Source organism: Parambassis ranga, chromosome 1 (assembly GCF_900634625.1).
Source record: "Parambassis ranga chromosome 1, fParRan2.1, whole genome shotgun sequence".
Taxonomy (NCBI): Eukaryota; Metazoa; Chordata; class Actinopteri; family Ambassidae; genus Parambassis; species Parambassis ranga.
The window spans coordinates 19,362,651-19,384,608 of NC_041022.1; the positions used below are offsets into that span (position 1 = coordinate 19,362,651).

Sequence of the window (21,958 nt, forward strand, 5' to 3'; positions counted from 1 at the left end):
AAGCTGAGAGAATCTCCTCAGTACATGCACACACATGCAGACACGTCCTGCTTCAGACTACATTTATTTAGTCTGTGCTGTCAAAGAAAGTAGTTGTTTGCTCTTATTTGGATAAAGTCTGAGGAAATGTGATCGTGTTAAAGCAAGAGATGAAAATTCTGTTTTGTTTTTATAGTTTTAGCCTGTAACTGATGAACACATAACCTATTCTTCTCTAAATGTACTGATCATTTACAATGCTTGGCATAACTTTAGAGTGGTTAAATGGTTAAAAGATTTCAGATAAAACAATTAAACTGCGGTTTACAATCATTATTAGACAATAATGTTTTGGTAACAAAAGAAAATTGGATTCATGCACATGCGACTGACTTCTTTGAAAGAGAGAAAAAAAGATTCCAGGCATTTTTCCCTCAGTCTCTACCTCCTGCCTTAGGTAGGTTGTCTTATACTTATGGCTGGCAGCTACAGTCTTGCGTTTGAAGGGTGTGTGTGTGTGTGTGTGTGTGTGTGTGTGTAAAAGATAGACTGAAAGAGAGATTTATTAGGCTGCTAATCACATGTTTGTTTCATCTGTCCCTAAAATCATAACTCAGCATCCTCATCCTCATTTTCATAAAGTTACACGTCTCTGGCTCGGATCAATTTCTGAAGTCATCCCTTTCACATTAACACAGACTGATGGACCCAACTGAACATGGTCCTTTTGGCCACAGGTGGGCGCTAAGTCTCTTCACAGGGCCTGGCACCGATATGTGATTTGAAACTTTTTTTTTTAACCAGTTTGTTGCACTGCCCTGCTCGGGTACTGTCTGCTCGTCAGAAACAAAACGCAGACTTTTTCTGTCATGAATGTTTTTTTTTTTAATCTGTATTAAAAACCGGCCCAGATGAGCGACTCTCTGATAATCCCAATCTTGTTGCGCCCTGACCATGTGACTCTCTCTCTCTCTGTCTATCCTTATCCTCTTACAGTGGCTCTCACCTCGGATCGCCATCCATCCTGCAGATAGCAGCTTGTTGCCTGTTTAGTGTCTCGGTTTGCCAGTAGAGCGGAGAGGCGGCAAAGCCATGGCGAGCCCCGGACAGAAAGTGGTGCTGATTACCGGCTGCTCCTCCGGCATCGGCCTGAGGATAGCTGTGGTGCTGGCCAAGGATGAGCAGAAGCGGTATTACGGTAGGCACGTGTGTGAGAGAGAAACAGAGACTGAGAGAGATGATCTAAATATCAACATGGGCTGTGTTTTTGTATGGCATTTAAGGTGGAAATGACCTAACAGGACAGAACATGATACAACAATAGTAAAAGCTCTGCTCTATACAGTAATGCATAAGATGATTACATCATGGCTGAGTAAGAATGTTAAGCAGCTAGATTAAATAACTCGTCTGGACACTCGGCCATGGATTGGTTTCAAGCTGATACTCTGTTTAAATGCAGTCAAGTCACTCTTACACCACATTAAAGTTAATTAAGATGTGACAGCAGAGCATTAACAACTTGAACTGATATCTGAAATGGAAAGTCCACAGCCTGCAGTTTTTTCTCTATGCACAGGAAGGTCAAAGGTCACAACTTTAAAGACTTCGGCCTCTGTAACCCCAGGCAGAGGCCAAATACCTGTCAAATTGTCAAAAGTTTTTGTATTATGAAGTCTGTATTTTTGCCTTTTGAGATGAATCAACAAAAGTCTGCCATAGCGATCTGCTGCATCACCCCTTTCAGCCATAAAGTTGGTCAGACAACTCTAAGTAATTAATATGGTAGTTTGGACAAAAACAAATTTCAGCACGTTGTCAGTTTATCACAAAAGTCAGTATGCCAAGTTCATCCACACACAATGTAGCAGGGGTTGTGTTATCCAATAACAAAACATCCTCCACGGCAGAGGCCATTTACACAGCTTATCTTTAATATAAAAACACCGTTATACAAACTGCATTCCATCAGCACTATCACTTCTAACACACACAAACATTGTAAAGAAATTGTCCCCTAAAGAAATTCTATACAAATACATTTAGCTTACATTATGCCATATTTAAATGGAAATTACTTTCTGATCCTTGGTGGTAGCTGGACATACATCAGAGAACATGTTGTCAGTAATCCTAAGACTACAGAGTGTTTTGCAATCATTAAAGTCTCAAATTAAGTAAGGGAAGGAAAGCTTCCAGCACACCACACCTCCCTTTTGGCCCACACACAGTTATGTCTGTAAACCCAACTTAACCTTTCCACACTTAAAGACACCACACAATAGGTAAGGCAGCCTCGCTTAGGCTACTTATGGCTCAGCTTGAAAATCTCCATTGTGGACGATAGGCTGGTAAGGGCTATTCTTGGAGTAGGCAGGTGACATGAGTCCCACTGTAGGACTAATACTGGTGTGTAAACTGGATGCTGTAACAGGACTGTTTATGTGAGTTTCTTAAGGTGTATCTTTACTGAGCTTGAGCACACACTGTTATTGAGGAAAAACTGCCCATAGTTTGAGTCAGGAAAAGGATGTACAGACTGCATCCTATCCGTGTGTGTGTGTGTGTGGGGGGGGGTGTCCACAAAGACCGAATATGCACTAATGCTGCAATAGGTTCAAAGCAGAATGTTATGCAACATACACACATAAGCCACTGAATAAAAACAAGTTTGTATCAAGCCTGAGCCAATGACCTTAATTTGACAGTGCATATAATGTGTTTGTCTAACCACACTTACTCGGGCAGGTTGCCTAAGCATCTATTTACAACTGCAGCCTGAAGGGGCAGTGCTGGAGTTAGAGGAAGGGAGAGTAAAATCCATTCACAAACTCATCCTTGGAAGCTGTTCATGGAAAAAGATGAAGCATAATTATAGACAGAGCTTTTGGCAAACAGCTTTAATGAGTGTAATAAGTGTAACACCTGGTTAAATGGTTAAGGCTTGATTGAAACATTTACATTAGCTTTTCATTAAGAATCACAAGTCATAGTCAGTGACTTGCTCAGCAGCACTTTGTGCGGACAAGAATGGGATGTGCACGGGATGTAAATATCTCTTTATAAGCTCTTTACTTGATGGTTTGTCCTTCTGTCCACAGTTATAGCCACAATGCGTGATCTAAAACGGAAAGATAAGCTGGTGGAAGCTGCTGGAGATGCGTATGGGAAAACTCTTTCTCTGGCTGTATTGGATGTTTGCAGTGATGAATCCGTCAAACAATGCATCAACGGCATCAAAGATCGACACGTGGATATCCTTAGTAAGTAAAGAGCATCTTTAGCATGCTGTACCTTGGATTGCTGGAGGGATGTTGATTGCATTCTCCTTCTCCTATGCAGTCAATAATGCAGGAATTGGCCTGGTGGGTCCATTGGAGAGCATTCCCATTGAAGAGATGAAGAAGGTTTTTGAGACCAATTTCTTTGGGGTGATCCGCATGATCAAAGAGGTGATGCCTGATATGAAGAAAAGGAAAGGAGGACACATCGTCGTGGTCAGCAGTGTGATGGGACTGCACGGTGAGGAGGGAGTGGGGGAGAGGGGAGAGGAGGCGGTGGGGTGTTAAAAGGTGTTGGAGGAAATAACAGGTATGTCTGCCTTAGTGTGATGGATGGGTGGGTGGACGATGGGAAATGGAAGCATTGATGGATGTTGGGTAATGCAGTTTAAGTGCTAGTATCTGTCTTCACAATGTAAAGAAGTGAATGCAACACAATGGAACTTATACATGCACTGTGCTTTTCTAGGTGTGGTGTTTAATGACGTGTATTCAGCTTCCAAGTTTGCCATGGAGGGCTTTTGTGAGAGTTTGGCTGTACAACTCATGAAGTTTGACGTCACGTGAGTGTCACTAATGGCCTAATAATGTGGAAAAACACTTGTCAAATATACATCTTAGTTAAACTACTCAAATATTAGTGCTTTCTTTTTGGCTGTGCAAATCTTCATCCATTGCTTTGTGGTTGAGTTCTGGTCTACTAATATGTCCCCCTTTGTGGTGCACATCTTATCACACACAGACTGTCAATGATTGAGCCGGGTCCAGTCCACACTGAATTTGAAGCAAAGATGATTCAGGATGTGAAAGCGAAGGAATATCCTGGAACTGACCCTGACACAATCAATTACTTCAAGAATGTCTATCTCCCTTCTTCTGTTGATATCTTTGAGACACTGGGACAAACGCCTGATGATATTGCCAGAGTAAGTTTTAGTCAGCAACTGAGCTTCACCTAATATGATCTGACTGCATCGAAGATTAAACATTCAAGTCTTGACTACAAATTTTTTGTTCCTCTTCTCTGTCTTTTCAGTGCACCAAGAAAGTGATTGAAGCAAACAAGCCACGTTTCCGTAATATGACCAACTCACTGTACACTCCCATCGTAGCACTAAAATACGCAGATGAAACTGGAGGCCTGTCAATCCGAGCCTTCCACAACATACTTAAAATGGGCCCTCTAATGCATGTCAGCATGGTTGCCTTAAAGTACCTCACCTGTGGATGTCTAAAGAGCAGTTCAATTTCACCAAACTAGACACTAAACATAAAGATACAGCAGTGTAAATAATGGCTCATATAGTGATGGTGATGCAATGACAACCTACCCCAGATCTCCCTCTATCTAAATGCAGTTTGTATTGTGAAGAACAATACTCCTTTATACTGTTTTGTATAGCATTGTAGCTCCTGAATAGATGATCATCTGAGTTCAGTTGATGTAAAAACAACAGATTTTAAGATTTGTTATCCTACTCGGAGTGCCAAATGTGTCAGGTTGGTGTGGTGAGGACTCAGAGTACGGGAGACAATAGGACACAGGCGAGACACAGGGTGGGGCAAGCAATCAACTATGAGGGAGACACAGGAGGAAGTAAAACACAAACAGACACACAAGAGAACAAAGACGACCTTCCAAAGTAAAACAGGAAAACAGCACAAGGGCAGATAAATAACGCAGAATGCCAAAAGCCAAATATCATAACACAAAGACAACTCGGGATTTGAACAGGGAACCGGAAACAACAAACCACCCCAGAAATACACAAAGGCTGAGTAACAAAATAACACAATTTTAAAGAGAACCAAGATGCTAAAGATTAAAACAGAACCCCAGGATGAACAGAAAATGCAGGATCAAGACAGAAACAAGGAAAACCATAACAAAAGAACTTATAGGATCACGAGGATCATGACAAAATGAGTAGGATTTGCACTTTGTATCTTGAGTTTGTAGCTGGTGACAGACTGTATTAAACTTTAACTGCACATGTTTGATTTGTAGCCTAAACTTCTATGTACATATTTTGTGTCAGTGTATCGGATAAACTATTTTGCCATTAAAATGTGTGATTTTTACCTTCTGAAAATGTATCAGTGTTTTTAATATATGCTATGTCAGACCGAAATGTTATTGTTATGCTAAAGCAAACTCCCTAGTAAAAAACCCGTCTTCATTTTGGGTAAAAAAAGCAAGTTAAGAAATGTTTAACACAGAAAAGTGGAAGCACACACACGTACTGTGAGTGTGAGAGAGTTACTTCAGTTAAAAGCTTGTAGGCTTTCTTCGTACATGTACTTGTTACCTCAAGTAATGACGGCGCATAGTATAATATATTGTTTTAAAACCATCTTCAGCGTAGCCTTGCGCTGGTACCATAATAAAAGGCTTACTATAATTGTAAGCTAAATGTCACAGACGTTTGTATGTTTGTGTTTGTGAATGGTAACAGGTAATCAGCAGTAGAGGCGATTAGCGTGTTTAGGATGTTTACTGTGCTTTTACTTTTCCGAGTTATCGATACGTTAGATGGAAAAATAACCGTTATGATATGTATATAAATTTATACCAGGATACAATACGAATACAATAGGTTTTCGGAATAAATATGAAATAGTGAGGAAATTAGCCTACTACCTTCTCTCCAATCGACTACTCGGAGCTCCACTGCTCATGACTGTTTGTGTCGCGGGAAATTGGAACTAAATCGAAAGCAGTGTTATCGAGCATCATCAACATAAACTTTCCGTGGAGACAGTGGGGAAGTAGCTGAAGGTCTGCCCTAAATGTTAACATGGTGCGCATTAAACAGTAAGACTTATGTTCAACACATTAGCGACGTTTGTATACTGATGCATTTTATTTCACGTCTGTTGCCGTTAAAGTTTCCGCGTGCTTTACATTCGAGCTTACCTTTACTTATTTAGCTTAGCTTAGCTTAGCTAACGTTTTTAATACACGCAGTGAGTTAAGCACACAAGATTAACTGATGCCGTGTCAGCAGTGGTACGGCCACACGTAGTGTTGGATTGTGTCCAAAGAGAAGGATGGAGACAAATGTGGAAGATGTTCTTCACTGCGAAGAGCAGCTGAAGACTACACTGTACTGTGATGATAAAGACAAGGTAATTAATACATATGTCTAGACACGAGAAACTGCTATACCTTATTCTTCTGACATTATTACTGTTCCCATTCAGCTTCGTAGGAGGTTGGCACAATTACAAAAGGAATATCTTCGGACAGCCCAGAGACTACAGGTCTGCCATATTTTCATTTATTGTGTGTTAAAATATAATTTTTTGAATATTAAAACAAATGTCTCATATCATCTGTCAACAGCGTGCCGAGCGCTTGGATGCGGTGCGGAGACATGTGAAAAGCAGGATCTCTCAGACCCTTCACCAGAGAGACCCTGAGGTCACATCTGGTCCATGTCTCAATCCGTCTTCATTGATACAAAATACCAGCAATAGACCTGCTGTGGACTTACCTCAGTGCCAGGGACAAACTGAGGGTGAGAGTGTCCTCGTGTGGTATAACTTTGACAGAGGATGTAACACAAACTGTGATTGCTGTGCAATTTAAAATTTACAAATGATTAAATGTTTTACTAGGTCCAGCTGACTCCAGGAGGAGCCAGATGGTCAGATTCCTGCTGCCAGCTGATGCTGAATGCCCACGAACTCCAGATCCCAGCCATGACACACCCAGTCCAGTCCTGCGCCTCAGGTCACGACGCAGCCGCCTACGTTGGGAAAAGAGAAGTGCTGAGGCTGGCAAGAGCACAGAGGTTGAAGAAAAAGGACAGAATCAGAGTGTAGGGATAAAGAGCACTGAAACAGCGGGAAAGGAAGAAAAAGCCAAGTCAGAAGAAACAGACCCCAATGAAAGTGAAGAGCTGTTTTCTGGTACAGAATCAGAGTCTCCCTCTCTGCTACTTTCTCACTGGAATACACCTGGAACCACTCAAACAGGAGACACAGAGGAAAAAGAGTACAGTGGTCACCAGGAACAAGGGGAAAAAGAGACAACTGAAAGGAAAAAAGAATCGGACTCAACCTCCTTGTTGCTCACATGTTCCAAACCTACTTTAAACATTGCTGAAAAGGGACAGAGTGGCTCACAGACAGGAAGAAGAAAGGAGGTGAAGAGAGCGGAGGATGGAGGGAACAGTAGAGAAACAAAGCTGAGTGAAGAGAACAGTAATAAAGAGACTGAACTTATTGCAGCAGAGAAAACAGAGAGAGATGATTTCATTGGGGAGAAAGAGGAAAAAAATGGAGATGAAAAAATGGTGAATCTTTTAGACTCCTGTACACTAGTTGAAGGACTACTGTTCCCAGCCGAGTACTATGTTAGAACCACAAGGCGCATGACACTTTCACAGAGCCAGCCTGACATGCAGGCTGTCATACAGTCCCAGCTCAGTACAGGACGACGTCGCAGGAGCCGAGGCCAAGGCAGAGGACTGAATAAGAGCACCAGTGAAAACTCTGGTCAGATAGATCTCTCCTCACTGTCAACACCATCCATGTCTATAGATCCTCATAAACTGTCACTCACTAATTTGGCTGATGCATGTAATGAGCACTGTCAGAGACCCAGTCAGGGCTCAGATCCCATCACAGAAACTTTGTTCTCACCTACAGTCACACCTACTCGATTAGCAAGAGGCAGGAGAAGCAAGAGAGGCAGGGGCAGAGGGAGACCTCAGACCCCCCGACCCTCTCCTAGTTTAGACCTTAAAGAACAATGCTGTGAGCAAACAGATGATCCCCAACCCACCAGCACCCCAGTCTCTTCCTCAGTATCTGTCCATGAAGTTGATGAACAAAAGCCCTGCTGTGTTTCAATGCCAGATGCACCTCAGCCCGTGACGACCGACAGCGATACTTCTCAACCTTCTAGTGGAGTTAATGAAGCTCCATTCAGCCCTGCCTCAGGACATCAGGAGAGGGTTTATCCTATCTTTCTGAAGAGCAACGTCAGGACAAACAGATCTCCACGGATAAACACAGGTAAGATCAGTCATAATAGAAAGGTACACTGTCTCCTATACATATAATAATACTATCAATAATATAGTAAATATAACTTTGGTCATGCTGACCATCATGTATACAGAATGTTTCTCTTTTTAATTCTCTTTCTTTTTTCCTTTTTATCCTTTAGCCACATCAAGCTGGAGCTCTCTCCTCTTGCCCTCCTCCCCACTAGATCAAACTTCTCTGCTTCATCTCCCCTCTCTGTTCCCTGGCCAGCTGTTTAGCAGCCTGAAGCTAGTGGACATCCACCAAGATTTTCATCTCCCAGATGACCAGTTTGCCTCCTTAAAGTTGCACAAGCTTCGCCAAGTCACTGTAGAATCGGGGGTTGAACATTTACCATCCCCATCTTTCAAAACCCATAGCAGCAACAAGCAAACTGACCAATACAGCAGCAGTGAACCTCTGGTGCATATTCCTCTCCCACTTAGCCTCACACCCACAGTCACTGATTCGGCCCCTCCTAATGTGGAGCAACAGGAGGCTACACAGTCTCAAGATATCCAACGGGCATCTACAGAACACAGGTTTACAGATAAATTGATAAGGGAGACATCAACTGAGGAGCTGCCTGATCAAGCTATTACAAAAACTCATGGAGAGCAGCAGACTGAAAACCTCCATGCGGTGACTTGCTCAGCAGAATCTGTGTCAGTGGTACAAGAGTGTCCTGATGACTGTATAGATAAATATGAAAAGGAGAACTGTCATAGCCAGAGCAACGTAACACCCTGCAGGACACCCAGCTCCATTAATCACCCTGACAAACCACAGCCTCATCTGAACCTGACAGATCAACCTGCAGATAAAGTGAATAATTCTGTTAAGGAAAATGCAGGTGAACTTCAAATAACACAGCTTGATTCAAAAAAAGATGTAAAAAACTGCTGTGAAGTTCCTCCTTTAGAAGATCAGAGGACTCTAAACCCCAAAGCAGAAGACACCGCTATCATTCAGTCTCTTTCCTCTGATTGCCCTGTGCAGGAAACGCCAGAGGAGCTTTCTAAAATCTGCTCCGCTCTACAAGCATGTGATGACATGAAAGCTTCAGGAGAGTCTCTTAACAGGAAAGCTTCAAAAGAACCTACTGAACCCGACACAAATCTTTCTGCAGACAGATTGATGGAAAATGAGAACAAATGTTTACCTCACCACAGTCTCTCTTCTCAGCTGCTGTTGGGCTCCTCTCTGGGATCAGTGCCCTGCCCATTTGTAACCCCACACCTGTCCTCATCTACTCTAACCTCCAGCCCCACACTGCCCTCTGTAGGACTCACCCCTCACCCCATCACCAGCTTTGTACTGACCTCCTCCCCCTCTGCCCCCTCTCTCACACTGCCTCCTCCTCATAGCCCATCCACACAGGCCCTATCTCCTCCAGCTCTCTCTCCCTGTCCGTCCATCAGTTCCCTCCCCCCTAGCCTGCCTCCTCTCTCCCCCTGCAGCCAGATCGAGGCTTTATCTGAGCCACCGGGTACAGGTGATGAGCATTGCAGACTGGAACCTTCTGCCTGCCCAACTCCACCAGGCATTCAGAACTCAGGTGGGCGGGAAAGCCAGAAAACAGTAGAGCCTGCAGGCGAGCACACGGTCAAAGTCATACACACACTAAAGGTGAAGAAATGTGTTGTTGTTAAGCAGAGAAAGGCTGTGGGTTTCTGCAGCATCTGAAAAATCTTTTTTTGAATTAACTGCTCAGTGTCTGTGTATTTTTAGGCTCCAGCAGGAGGCTTGCTGGTGGACATGTGCTGTCTTCTTGGATCCTCTGGTGATTTGTGTGTAGCGGCAGCAGGAAAATGGGCTGTGTGCCTCTGGAATCAGACGGCAGCATCTGATTGGAGCTTAACACACACCTGGACCTTCACCGAGGTGTGTGCATGTGTGTCTGTGTTTTTTGTTTATTCATATTATAGATAATAATCTATTATTGATTTGTGTGTTTGCAGCCAGTGATCAATGTGTTTCCTGTGCCGGATGCTGCTGGGCTGATGTGTGTGACTCTGGGTCAGTTGGAAATCAGAGAAGTGAGGTAAATCTAGTGAATAAGATAACCACCTATTTCATTTATTTAACGGTCATTTTGCAGGGCTAAGTACTTTTTACTGGCTGTCTGCTCAGTGCTTCAGAAAAGAACTAACTGTATTTGTTTATCTGCCCTCCGTGTGTACAGGATTCTGTCATGCTCTAGCCTCATGCAGATGTCAGTCTGTGAAGGCATTGTCCAGGCGGTTGTATGCATGTCTAAGTCCAGAGTGGTCACCTCTTCCCACTCAGCGAAGGGTTCCACCTTGCAGGTGTTTATGCTGTCAGACAGCAGCAGGTAAAGTTTATCCCCCACCATGTCCTGTCTGCTGTCGGGTCACGCAGTGTCTGTGTCAGTGTCTCACTGATTCCTCTCTCAGTTCACCCAGCTCTCAGCTGCTTGAGTGTCCTGGTGTTTGTATCGGGACTCTCGCTCCAGTGGATGGACTTTCTGATGCTCTGATCGGCATGGATGAGAGTGGACATCTCTTCATATGGTAAGCAAGATGGGGATAATGACAGCTTTAAATCGCTGCCACACAGCATATGATTTGTTTAACCCTGGCTGGTTCTGTTGCTTTGCATTTCTGTGTGGACAAAGAATTTACTTTAACTGAGAATTCATGGAAAATTCAGCAGAGCAGGTATCTTTAGCAGAATGTCCCTTCCTCTTCCTCTGCCTTAACTTATGTTTTGTCAAACGCTTTCATAGCTTGTGTCTGCTGCCCCTTAGTGACTAGAAATCATCATCAAGTTTAAGTGTTAGGTCTATCAACATCACTCTACCGGAAGAAAAGAACCTCTGATACATGGTTTTCTTTGTTAAAGGAACTTGAAGACTGGACAGCTGCTGCACCGAGTCCTGCTTGGAGAAGATCTATCATGCACAGTCTGTCTCAGAGGATATTCCTTCTGTGTAAGTAGCCTGTGTTAGTAAATACAAAGTCTCAGAATCAGTTCGTTTCTTTAGATGACCTAATTCCTGTCTGTTTTTGTGTGTTGGTATACAGGGAGTGTTGTTTGTCCTGCTGCAGCATCACTTTCTAAGCTCCCTGACGGAAGAAGTAAAAGACGCAAAACTAAAAATTCAGATGTGTTCGGAGGAGGAGCTGAAGGCTGTTTTATTCTCCTTGGTGGCCATTAACCCTGTGAGTGGAAAATGGCACCTGGCCACTCGACTGTATCCACCAAAAGCTTGGACTGGCAGGTGAGACCTGAAAGACAACATATGCATCTGTGCATCTTTGGAGGACCACGCTAATTAATTAATTCACTGTGCTCTCCAGGCTGTGTGAGGCCGATGTTAACCAATGCAGCGTGGTGGGCCTGAGCCAGAGTGGCTGTCTGTGTGTGTGGGAGCTCGGGCAGCAGGCCGCTACGCAGATGGTGGAGGCTCCTGACAGTGAAGGCTGGCAGCTGGCTCGGTGGGGAGCAGGAGACACACTGGTGCTTGGACATCACAATGGAGATGTTACTTTACACTTTCAAATGACTTTTTAATCATATTTAAAGCTGTGTCACTGTGTAAATGTTTACTTGAAGACGTTAAGAAATTACAGAATATAATTGGGATATTGCACTATATGTGGCTTTTTAGTTCCCTTCATTTAGCTTGAAGCTTCTCTCAGTAATTTAAAACTCATTACAGAAACATTTGAGCTGAACTAAACTAAGCATTCACAGTTCACAAGTTGCTGTATTGTGGATATCAATCAATCCTCTAACCTTTTTTAAAGTGCACTGAACTTCTGAAGATGGATCACTTTAATGCCAACCTGTGTTTTATTACCGCTGCTGTTTCGACTGATCTTTGCTTGTTGTGTTTAAAGAAAAGGATTTGTTACCAAAGTTTATTTTTACAGTAAATGTTATATTAAACATTCATGAATATTGTTGTCTATTTTTAAGCTGTTGTTGGCTCAAAACAAACTAAATTATCCTTGTATTTCACCTGCATGCCCAGCAGTGATGCACAGACCCTCACATGCACCTCCATAGTTGTATAGTTAAATCCATAGGATGAATATAAAGTCAGCCATTTTGTACGAGTACTTTATTTACATTTTTATACTAAGATTATACTTTTCGTTGTCAATCCATTTGCCCTTACAGGGAACCGTATTAATCTCTTCTTCAGAGCTTGTCAATTTTCATACCTTGCCTGTTTCCAAACATTCCAGAGTCCCTGTGATGATGTAACTGGCCAACAATGACGAAAAGGTTTTGAAGGTAAAGTTTGGATGTGTCCAGACCTTCTTTACAAATATGAATCAATGAATTATGTTGTTAAAGAAAATCTTTATTTAAACTTGGGTAAAATCATCTTTACAACACATTTTCGTATTGCAGTATGTACAGTGTGTGTACATCTTGTTGAAGATGACATCTAAAATACGAGTAAAAGTAAAGTAAAGTAGTAAAGTAGAGACCAGAGAAGCTTTTACACACACAATCAGTCCGAGTTTCAGTCCACATCACACATTTTGCCTACACAGCTCTAGGCTGAAAAATTGACAAATACATAAGACGAAGCAGAGAATCATGAACCATTCCAACTTCATTTGAACGAGAGGAACATTCATCATGAACAAACACTCAACTCTGTCTGCTGTGCTCAGCCAGCCATTATATATCAGCAGGAACAATTTTGTCAAAGCTTCATCAAGAAAGGTAAGGGATTGGAAAAAGCTTCTATTAACAGGAAGATGATAAAAATCAGATTGTTATGATTCATTTTCATGGTCTGTGCCAAGGGAAAGATGACATATAAAAAGCCTTAGACGCAACCCTTCAATAAAATACATGAGAATGTAAAGGTCTGTCCCACCCTGTGAGAGGCTGGCAGACTGGGAGAAGTGAAGGAATTGTGGGAAAGCTGGCCTAGTGTGCAGCAGAGGAAGGCTTGCTCTCCAACAGTTTCTCTACCATAAGCTTGGCGTAACGAATGCGGCTGGCTAGCTCCTTACTGCATCCGAACTCATCCAGCAGAGACATCTTGTAGGTGCGGAATTCTCGCTTCTCGTCAATGTAGGTTACTGCGCCCATCAGTGGACAGAGGATCAGCTTGGTGTGGTCCTAGCAGAGACAGGTTGACAGAAACATTAAGGATTTGTGCATCAGAGAGTGAAAAACAAAGATCTAGGAAACGGCTGCTGAACAGGAATGTGGCTGCCATCTAACCTGGAAGAAGTTGATCTGAACAGTGCCATTGGTTAGGTGCAGGACGATAGCACTCTTTGTTCTGAACCAGAGGGAGAGGTATGGCAGTCGTGCCAGCTCGTCTCCTTCCCGCCTTGCCATGTTGGCTCCGGCTTTAAGTAGGTGCTCACTCATGTAATTGCGAAAGTATTTCAACAACGTTATCTGCAAGAGAATTCAAAGTTAGTATCACAGCAATGAGAACAAGTGTATGTGCCCCAAAAACAAAAGGCCCAAGAGAAAGTTCAACCCCTCACCTTCTTGGTGAGAGTAGTAGGGTAAGAGCGCACGCTCAAATAGGATTCCACCGCCGTTTTGTCGATGTACTGCAGACTGTCCCCATCAGCATGCATGATCAGACGTGTGTAATCATTGAAGAGAACGCCGACACTGTTGTCACAGAGCTGGTAACCTGAACAGACAAAACATGGGGATACTTTACACATGCCAAAAACAGTGCTCCCTAGTGGACAATCTATGTATTGCAGTTGAATTTTCTAAATATGGCTGATGTTAAATAATAAAAGTGCATCCAGCCAAAAATGGTACATTCTTTGGTTCCTACAAACATAAAAAAGCTCAGTTAAAGTATCAGATTTAACAAAATGAAATAGACCTAGATTTAGAAAAAATACATATATTTGTATGTGGATATAAAGTAACACTCCAAAATTCACATTTATGGTCTGCAGTGTTCCTTATCTGTTTGATTTGTACTGGTGTGAGCTGCCATGTTCTGAAAATGCCATAAAGCCATTCCATATATATAAATAATTTTGTAACAGACAGCAATGATTGTGGATTCTTCAGACTTTGAGCACAACATGAATCTGTCCATCATACAACCCACCAAAATTAATAGGAGCCTAATTTGATTTTACTTTAGTCTGACCTAAAATAAATTCATGTCAGCTGGATGTAAAATGCAAGGCCACTGCTTACCCAATCCATATTTATCGGAGTAGTCCACCCATTTACTGATCCAGAAGATGGGGATGCACGCAGGGTCCTCTGCCTCTTCTGAAAATACAAGAGCACAAAGTTTCAGTATGCAGTGTCAACAGAAACCCAAACGCTTTACATGCAACACTACAACACTAGCAGCTTAACAGCTGAATCAGCACTCACCCAGGCGGATGACTGCCTTCTCAGAGGGCTTGGCAGCAATGACACTGATGAGCTGCTGCAGCAAGTCTTTCAGGTGGCACTCTGATGGTTCAGCCTCCCTGTACACACACACACACACACACACAAATGTTAAACACAAAAAGCAATGCAGCTACATGTGGCCTTTTTGCATTCAATGCAATCAGACAAAGCTCACCTTTGCTGAGGGTCTTCTTTCATCTCTACTTTCTCTGTCCCTGCTAGAAAGAAAATAAAATCATAAACATTGCTTGACAGCTTCCTTCCTGTATGTTGTTCAGCTACCATATTTATTTTAAGTTTTTGTGGATTAAAGGTTTTTTTTGCTGAGATCATTACCCTTGTTGTTTATAGCAGTCAGGGGGCGTCTCTGGCTGAGCTCCGCAGCTGTGGAAGGAGCGATGGAGAACCGTGGTGGCACGGTGAGACATGTAGTGGGCAGGCGTGAGGGGATGTAGCCAGCGGTGAAGAACTCGTCCGCTTGCAGGTCAGCGATGGTGGGCCTCTGGGTGGGATCAGGATGGAGCATCCTTTTGATGAGCGCAGACGCAGCTGGGTTGATATGCTGCACGGAGATGAGAATTCAGTTTATTAGAAGATTGACAGGCAAGAGATGTGTGCAATATTTCAAAGGAAAATCCACTTGCCCAGGGGATGGTGTAGTTGTTTTTCTTGATGCGGTTGTAGGTCTCCTTCAGACAAGAGGTCTCAAATGGAGGCTTTCCCACCAACAAAGTGTACCTGAAGGAATGCAGACAGAGGGCAGTTTAACCAGCTGCACAGAATCATGTTGAATTGTGCCATTTGTTTTCAAACTTACAATATGCACCCAAGTGACCAGACGTCCACCTCAAAGCTGTGGCCTTTTTTACAAAGCACTTCCGGTGCAATGTAATTGGGCGTTCCGCACAAGGTCTTCTTTCTCTCGCCATCAAACTCAATCTTAGTAGCCAGGCCAAAGTCCCCTAAGAGAAGAAGAGGCAGGTTTGGGCAATGCAGCAGACTGAAAAACATCCGTTTGCACATTAATGATCCTGATGTGTTTTTCCTCAGGGTGACACATTCGTCCAGGAAGTACAACAGTTCCTGATATGAGAAGCAGGGTGTGTCTTTTCTCGCCAACCTAACAGGTTTGTTTATGACCATACAAGATACTGATCATCCCTTACATCAGGTATAACATCAGAGCAAATGATTACCTATCTTGACCTCCATGTCATCGTTGAGGAAGATGTTGCCCAGCTTCAGGTCTCTGTGGATGACTTTGTTGTTGTGCAGGTACTCCACACCGTTAAGCAGATGGGTCATGTAGTAGCGAGCCTCGGGTTCAGTGACAGCCTTACGACGCTTGTGCAACTCTAGCAGAGACTGTAATGGAGGAAAGTGTTTTGATTAGTGTGGTTAACATTAAGATCCAAACGCTTTAATCGACAACTTGCTGTCAGATCTAAGCTTGTTATAAGGCATGTCCATGAGGGGAGCGACTTTTGTGAAAAGCAAATTAAAAATGAGCACGTCTGAATGGACAAAGTGGATAATGTTCCGTGAATTAATTTCAAAGCCCTTTGCTATTCCTGCATTTTGAGCTTGCTGCACCGGGACAGTGAGAACAACGGAAGAGGCCGTCGTGCTAACCGTTGGCCCTCAGGAATGTGCTCACTAATCAGAAAAGACATATTTACTGTGGATGCTCACCCTTCTCCTGCAGATTTCCAGGACAACAAAGACGAAGTCGTCATCTTCGAAAAAGCCGTGGAAGCCCACGATGTTGGGGTGGTTCAGACTCTTATGAATGGCGATTTCCGAGGTCATCTTCTCCCTCTGGTGCTGCTTCAGTATCAGGGCTTTAGGCACTATTTTTCCAGCAAACACTTGTTTCGTCTTCGCATCTGTGATTTCGTAGCATTTCGCAAAACCACCTTTTCCGAGGAATCTCCCCCTCGCGTATCTTCTCATGGTGCGAGAATCCACCAGGATTTCTGGGATTTCTTTCAGAGGAGCCGATTTCGGGTCGACATGTGGCGGCGGATTCGCCGGCTTTGCAACACCAGCAGCACTCATTTTGAATTAAACAACTCTTCACAGTCTTTAAAAGAAAGTTGTATTTTTTTCAGCAGTCGAGGTATCGATAACAGCTAAAAGAGTCAAACTATTGTTAACCCTACCTCAACCGAAGTTAGCTTGCTCCCATAAGCTTCTGGATTTAAATCAAAACCGACGTTGACTTCCTTTCGACACAAACGTTGTTTAAACTTCCTAATAAACGATAAAAAAACGTAGTGCATGCGAATCTAAAGACTCTACAAAAGCTGCTGCACAGAGGCGAAATGAATCTTCCCTCGGTGCCCACAGCGTTAGCCCTATCTGTCTTTTGACAACAGCCTCTGGTACAAGTTTAAAATGCTGCCTCGGTCGTTACACGGCGCTCTGATTGGTCCGCCAGATTTGAATTCCAGGGCGTTGTAGCAAAGCATCCTGGGAACTTCGGTGCAAAAATAGCCAATCACTGAACGATTGGCTCACATGCTGGAGTGTGATTGGCTAAAGCTTGGCCACTGCGTGCCTGATGGGAAATGTAGTCTGAGAGGGATTTAATCAAACGTGGAAAAAACTGTTTTTGAGATCAGGTGTGTTTCGTCTTGACTCAAATAGAAATTGTGAAATATAGAATTATTATAATATTTTAAAAACCTATAGCGTACAGATTTAGCGTTCTACTTTGGAAAAAAAGATGATGAAATGTAGTTTATTTGACGTTAAAAAGTGAAAGTAGGCAATGACTACAGACTGTGTGGAATAATACACAATATTGGCACACAGTACAGAGCCTACATGAAAAATCCCTTCATTTCCTTAGCTTACTTCATTACATTCTAGATTTCATGTAGCTATTTTAAATTAACCACAAAACTGCAAGATTACAAGATAGCAACCACACTGACAGGCCCAGACTACTACTTTAAATCAGAATCAGAAATACTTTATTGATCCCAGGGGGAAATTGCTTTCATTCCAGGTGCTCCATGTATACTCAAAGAAACAGGTTAGAAATATAAAATAAGGTAAAGTAGTAAGAGTAAAATAAAAATAAAACCTAATAAATTCTAAACATTAATAAACATTCAAGTAAAATCCAGGCAAGTGAAGACTGATAGTCATATATAATACAACCTATATTGTGTGCAGAAAAATCCTGTCTACAATAAATCCAATATGAATATAATTACAAGATAGTGTGTTAGATTGTCTGATCTCAGAGGGAGGAGTTGTACAGTTTGAAGGACCTCCTGTGGTGCTCAGTGGTGTTTTTAGGAGGGATCAGTGGTGGAGAGGATGGAAGCTGTTCTCCAGGATCCCCTGCAGCTGACAGCATCCTTCTGTCTGACACTGCTGTCAGGGAATCCAGCTCCACCCCCACAACATCACCGGCCCTTCTGATCAGTTTATTGAGTCTGTTTCTGTCCGCTGCTCAGACTCATAACAAATCCTTAGCATAGTCCGACAGATGTTAAAGGACTGGAGCCTCCTCAGAAAATAGAAAATAGAGGCGGCTCTGGCCCTTCTTGTAGAGGGCTTCAGTGTTTTTAGTCCAGTCCAGTTTATTGTCCAACACCCCTCCCAGGTATTTGTAATCCTCAACAATGTCCACACTCTGCCCACCGATGGAAACTGGAGCCACGTGTGTCTTGGTCCTCCTCAGGTCCACAACCAGCTCTCTTGTCTTTGCCACACTGAGCAGCAGATGGTTTTTGCTCACACCATGTGACAAAGCTGTCCACCACAGTCCTGTACTCAGACTCTCCACCTTTGCTGATACATCGCACTATGGCAGAGTCATCAGAAAACTTCTGAAGGTGACATGACTCTGTCTGGTAGCTGAAGTCAGAGGTGTAGAGCATGAAGAGGAAGGGAGAGAGGACTGTCCCTTGTGGGGCCCCGGTGCTGCTGACCACTGTATCAGACAAACACAAAAAAGTAGCCTATTTTACTAAAAACCTTATGTACTTTTGTAAACACTGAGTATTTTTGAATCTTGGGTAAGTCTGTTTCTCCCTCAACAACTCAGTGCAGTCCCAGCCACTTCATCTTTACACCCTTTCTGCACCTCAGTCACTTTATACCAGTCTAAAACAAGCTTAACTTTTTAATAATCCATTGCATTCATACACACTCTGGACTGTTTACATCTGTGCCATAACTGCACTGTTTTGCACTATCAACATCCTTTGCACTGTCACTGCAACCTATGTGTCCCATATATTTTTTACATCTTATAATTATTATTTTTGTACTTTTATATTCTTTATTCTTATATTATATGTTGCTGGTTGGAGAGTAACTACTGATGATACCATGATGGCTTCAAAAAATAATAAAAGATTATGTTCATGCATTGCTGAAGGATCTGCTGTGTTTTAGTGGCTCACAGGCTGCAGTCTTTTTCATATTGTCCTCATTAATGAAGGTTAGCCCATCTCACACTCCAACAATGTTATTTTTAATCTTTCACAGCAACATCATGCCTCATCTTGTTTATCAGGATGTGCTGCTCCTCTTTGACATGAATGCTTTTGTGCTGCATGACTAATGTGCTGAGAAGTGAGGAATATAAGAGGAGGATAAGTGGAGGCAGAGAGCACAGATGATGAGATCCGTGGTTTGTTTATCATCTTTATTCCACTTGAATACAATGTGTCTGTGTCTAAAAAAAACACCTCCATGCAAAGCGACGAGCTATTTTTATGAAACACTGATCTACATATTTCCTCTGCTGACCCTGGCTGTTCGTGTGGATCTATCATGACGATAAGGATTCTAATGACTCTTTGAGTCTGTGGATTCATTTTGTGCTTGTTGCTGGGTCATGCAGGAAGCAGGGCAAGTGTTTGTCACATATTGCTGTATCTTATGGGATACCCTTAAAACTTACTTATTAAGGAGTCAAGAATGAATAACCTGTGACATGTTCTTTATAAGGTTTACTTAATTGCAAAGTAAACAAAGTAAAATTGTGTTTGAAAATGAACCAGACACAGTTTAATCAAGATACTTTATTAACATATTAACAAAGTGCATCCCATTTAGATCAAGCTGCATTTAACATCATTATAAACCTACTGTCTTCCAAAGACAGCAAAGGTTCATGTTCATGGCGACTGACCAGCAGTCCTGCTGCAGAGTCCTCCATCATGTTGAGAAAGTGTTTTTTATGACAGATTACAGCTGTTGTGCTTCTTCAGCGGTGGCTTCTTCCTCGCTGCTGCTCTGGGCACGGTGTCTCTGCGCCTCCCTAACGCAGGGCTCAGCCGGTGTGAAGAGTTCACCTGTTGCAGCAGCGCGCCGAAGACACCGACCGTGTTTCCACCCGTGCGCGCGGACGCCTCCACGAAGTTAGCATCCCACTCGCCCTCCACCGTGGCCATCACATCGGACACCAACAACACGCGACCTTCGGCCTCAGTAACGTCCGCCTTGCTGCCGACCACGGTGATGGGCGCGCTCTTGCCACCCCGCAGCTCCAGAATCTCGTCGCGGAGTCGCCGCACCTCTTCGAAGGACGCGGGGTCGTCCACCGCGTACACCAGGGCGAAAGCGTCACTATGTCTGATACTGAGCTCCCTCATGGCTGGGAAAGGGTAGCTTCCGCTCGTATCTAGGATCTCCAGACGCATCTTCCCAGACCCCGCGGTGTCGTACTCCAGCACATGAAGCTCCTCTACTGTGCGCGTGTACTTGTGCTCGAAACGATCGTGGAGGAAACGATGGATGAGCGCGCTCTTTCCCACCCCTGCTGCACCGAGGAACACCAGCCGGACCGTGTTGGGACGTCCTGTCGATGACATGCTGATCAGATGGGTGAGACCCGGAGCGCACATGCGGAGGACGCGTTACTGGCCACAGTGCGCTCCGCTCCACATGCGTATTTATAGGCCGCTCTCCTCACATAAGCCCTTCCCTGTTTCCTGCAGGAGCTGCAGCACGATTCAAAGTTGATTCCTCAGAGGCCATGCAGCACACTCACATTTGGCAGCATGGAAACATGAATGATTTATGAATTTAATGTGTTTTTACTGGTAGGACTATGTCAACAACCAGCAGCCTCAGGACCACTCACGTGCTCTTGTTTACAGCCCATATGAGTCATGGAACCTTAACCAGGACCGCAAAACTTAGAAACAATTCACTCCCATATTAGCATATATAATTAAAAGATACATATCAAATAACTATTAGGCTAAGCCTTTTAAGAACTGTGGTAGCAACACATGAGTGTAATTGATTTATTTATCCTTTGTTTTGTCAGACAGCAACATGCCACTGATCAAACAGGCCCTTGCTGACCTGAAATGCCATTCACCCAGTGACCATACATTTGTGTGCCATTGTTTGGCTCATTTCCCTTACTGCTTTTGCTCTTGGTTCACTGTTCCCACATGGTTTTTGTTATTGAGCTGCTCACAGGCTGGATGTTGGTGGCCATAAAGTGACGGTCATTCATGCACACACAGCTCAGAGACAGACACGTGCAGTCATATTTACACCAGATGGCAGTCACAAAGCTGTCTCCTGAAGGTCTGCTGTTTGATACAAACATCTGCTGATGATGAACGCACTCCTTATTACTGAATCACTGGAAGTGAAACAATTCAGACGTTCTAGATAATTTGGCAAGCTCGGTGAGTGAAAGGACCACAGCCCATGGGGTTTCTTGAGAACCACTTAATGGATAATATCAGTAAATGGCAAACCAGACAGGTAGCTGGAGTCATATTCATTTAAGGACCATGAACAGTGTGGTAGAAAACTGAACTTTATTTCCTATGCCTTTATAGTGTCACAGGATACAGAACAAATCTCTTTGTGTCCATGCTGACTCACAGTGTCTGGCTGGACGTGGCTATCACAGAGTAAATAGATACTATGATAATTTATCAATGTGAGCATGTGTGTGTGTAACAGTTTGCTCTCTTTCTTATCTCTATCCTTGAAGAAGGTCAGTGTGTATTAATATAAGGGAGTAAATAAGATAGTAGCAAATCAAATAGAAAATAACAAAGCTGCAGAAAGCTCACCTTGTTGCAGCAGCAGCTGCAGTTTCTACGCCCCAAACTGCAGCATTTCTGCAAAGTCATTTTCAGTCATTCAAACAGGAGGCCGGCTGATAAAATAATAGGGACGATATTATTTAACACTGACACACACATATTGTGTAAATCTGATGTAATAGGAGAGTTTCTGTTTTAATTTTCATTCTCATGCAAGCATCATACCCGAGGTGC

The 21,958-nt window shown here is 43.2% G+C and overlaps 4 protein-coding genes across 5 annotated transcripts; 2 read left to right on the forward strand and 2 right to left on the reverse strand.

The window, feature by feature from the left end:
• The first annotated feature begins 1,071 nt into the window (after positions 1–1,071).
• On the forward strand, positions 1,072–4,521 carry LOC114438046 (retinol dehydrogenase 8-like). Its single transcript, XM_028409083.1, has 6 exons — positions 1,072–1,177; positions 3,081–3,242; positions 3,322–3,501; positions 3,730–3,823; positions 4,003–4,186; positions 4,297–4,521. Exons 1-6 carry the CDS (start codon positions 1,072–1,074, stop codon positions 4,519–4,521), a joined length of 951 nt encoding a protein of 316 aa, XP_028264884.1.
• A 1,487-nt stretch (positions 4,522–6,008) lies between these two features.
• On the forward strand, positions 6,009–12,224 carry palb2 (partner and localizer of BRCA2). The gene is made up of 12 exons (XM_028432388.1): positions 6,009–6,389; positions 6,465–6,524; positions 6,607–6,781; positions 6,882–8,285; positions 8,440–9,926; positions 10,029–10,181; positions 10,259–10,341; positions 10,483–10,632; positions 10,715–10,831; positions 11,163–11,250; positions 11,345–11,541; positions 11,621–12,224. Exons 1-12 carry the CDS (start codon positions 6,312–6,314, stop codon positions 11,832–11,834), a joined length of 4,206 nt encoding a protein of 1,401 aa, XP_028288189.1. The 5' UTR covers positions 6,009–6,311; the 3' UTR covers positions 11,835–12,224.
• A 388-nt stretch (positions 12,225–12,612) lies between these two features.
• plk1 (polo-like kinase 1 (Drosophila)) lies at positions 12,613–17,094 on the reverse strand. 2 transcript variants are annotated; one of them, XM_028403806.1, is made up of 11 exons: positions 16,374–17,094; positions 15,878–16,046; positions 15,499–15,643; positions 15,326–15,419; positions 15,018–15,243; positions 14,857–14,896; positions 14,661–14,758; positions 14,475–14,552; positions 13,790–13,944; positions 13,515–13,697; positions 12,613–13,409 (listed from the first exon to the last, which is right to left on the reverse strand). In XM_028403806.1, the coding sequence occupies exons 1-11, from the start codon at positions 16,737–16,739 to the stop codon at positions 13,215–13,217; spliced, it is 1,749 nt and encodes a 582-aa protein (XP_028259607.1). In that variant the 5' UTR covers positions 16,740–17,094; the 3' UTR covers positions 12,613–13,214. The 2 variants fall into 2 exon arrangements, with proteins under 2 accessions (XP_028259607.1, XP_028259598.1); XM_028403797.1 differs by having other exon boundaries at positions 14,857–14,899.
• A 2,620-nt stretch (positions 17,095–19,714) lies between these two features.
• On the reverse strand, positions 19,715–20,591 carry rasd3 (RASD family member 3). Its single transcript, XM_028409422.1, has one exon. It carries the CDS (start codon positions 20,552–20,554, stop codon positions 19,886–19,888), a length of 669 nt encoding a protein of 222 aa, XP_028265223.1. The 5' UTR covers positions 20,555–20,591; the 3' UTR covers positions 19,715–19,885.
• Positions 20,592–21,958: the final 1,367 nt, after the last annotated feature.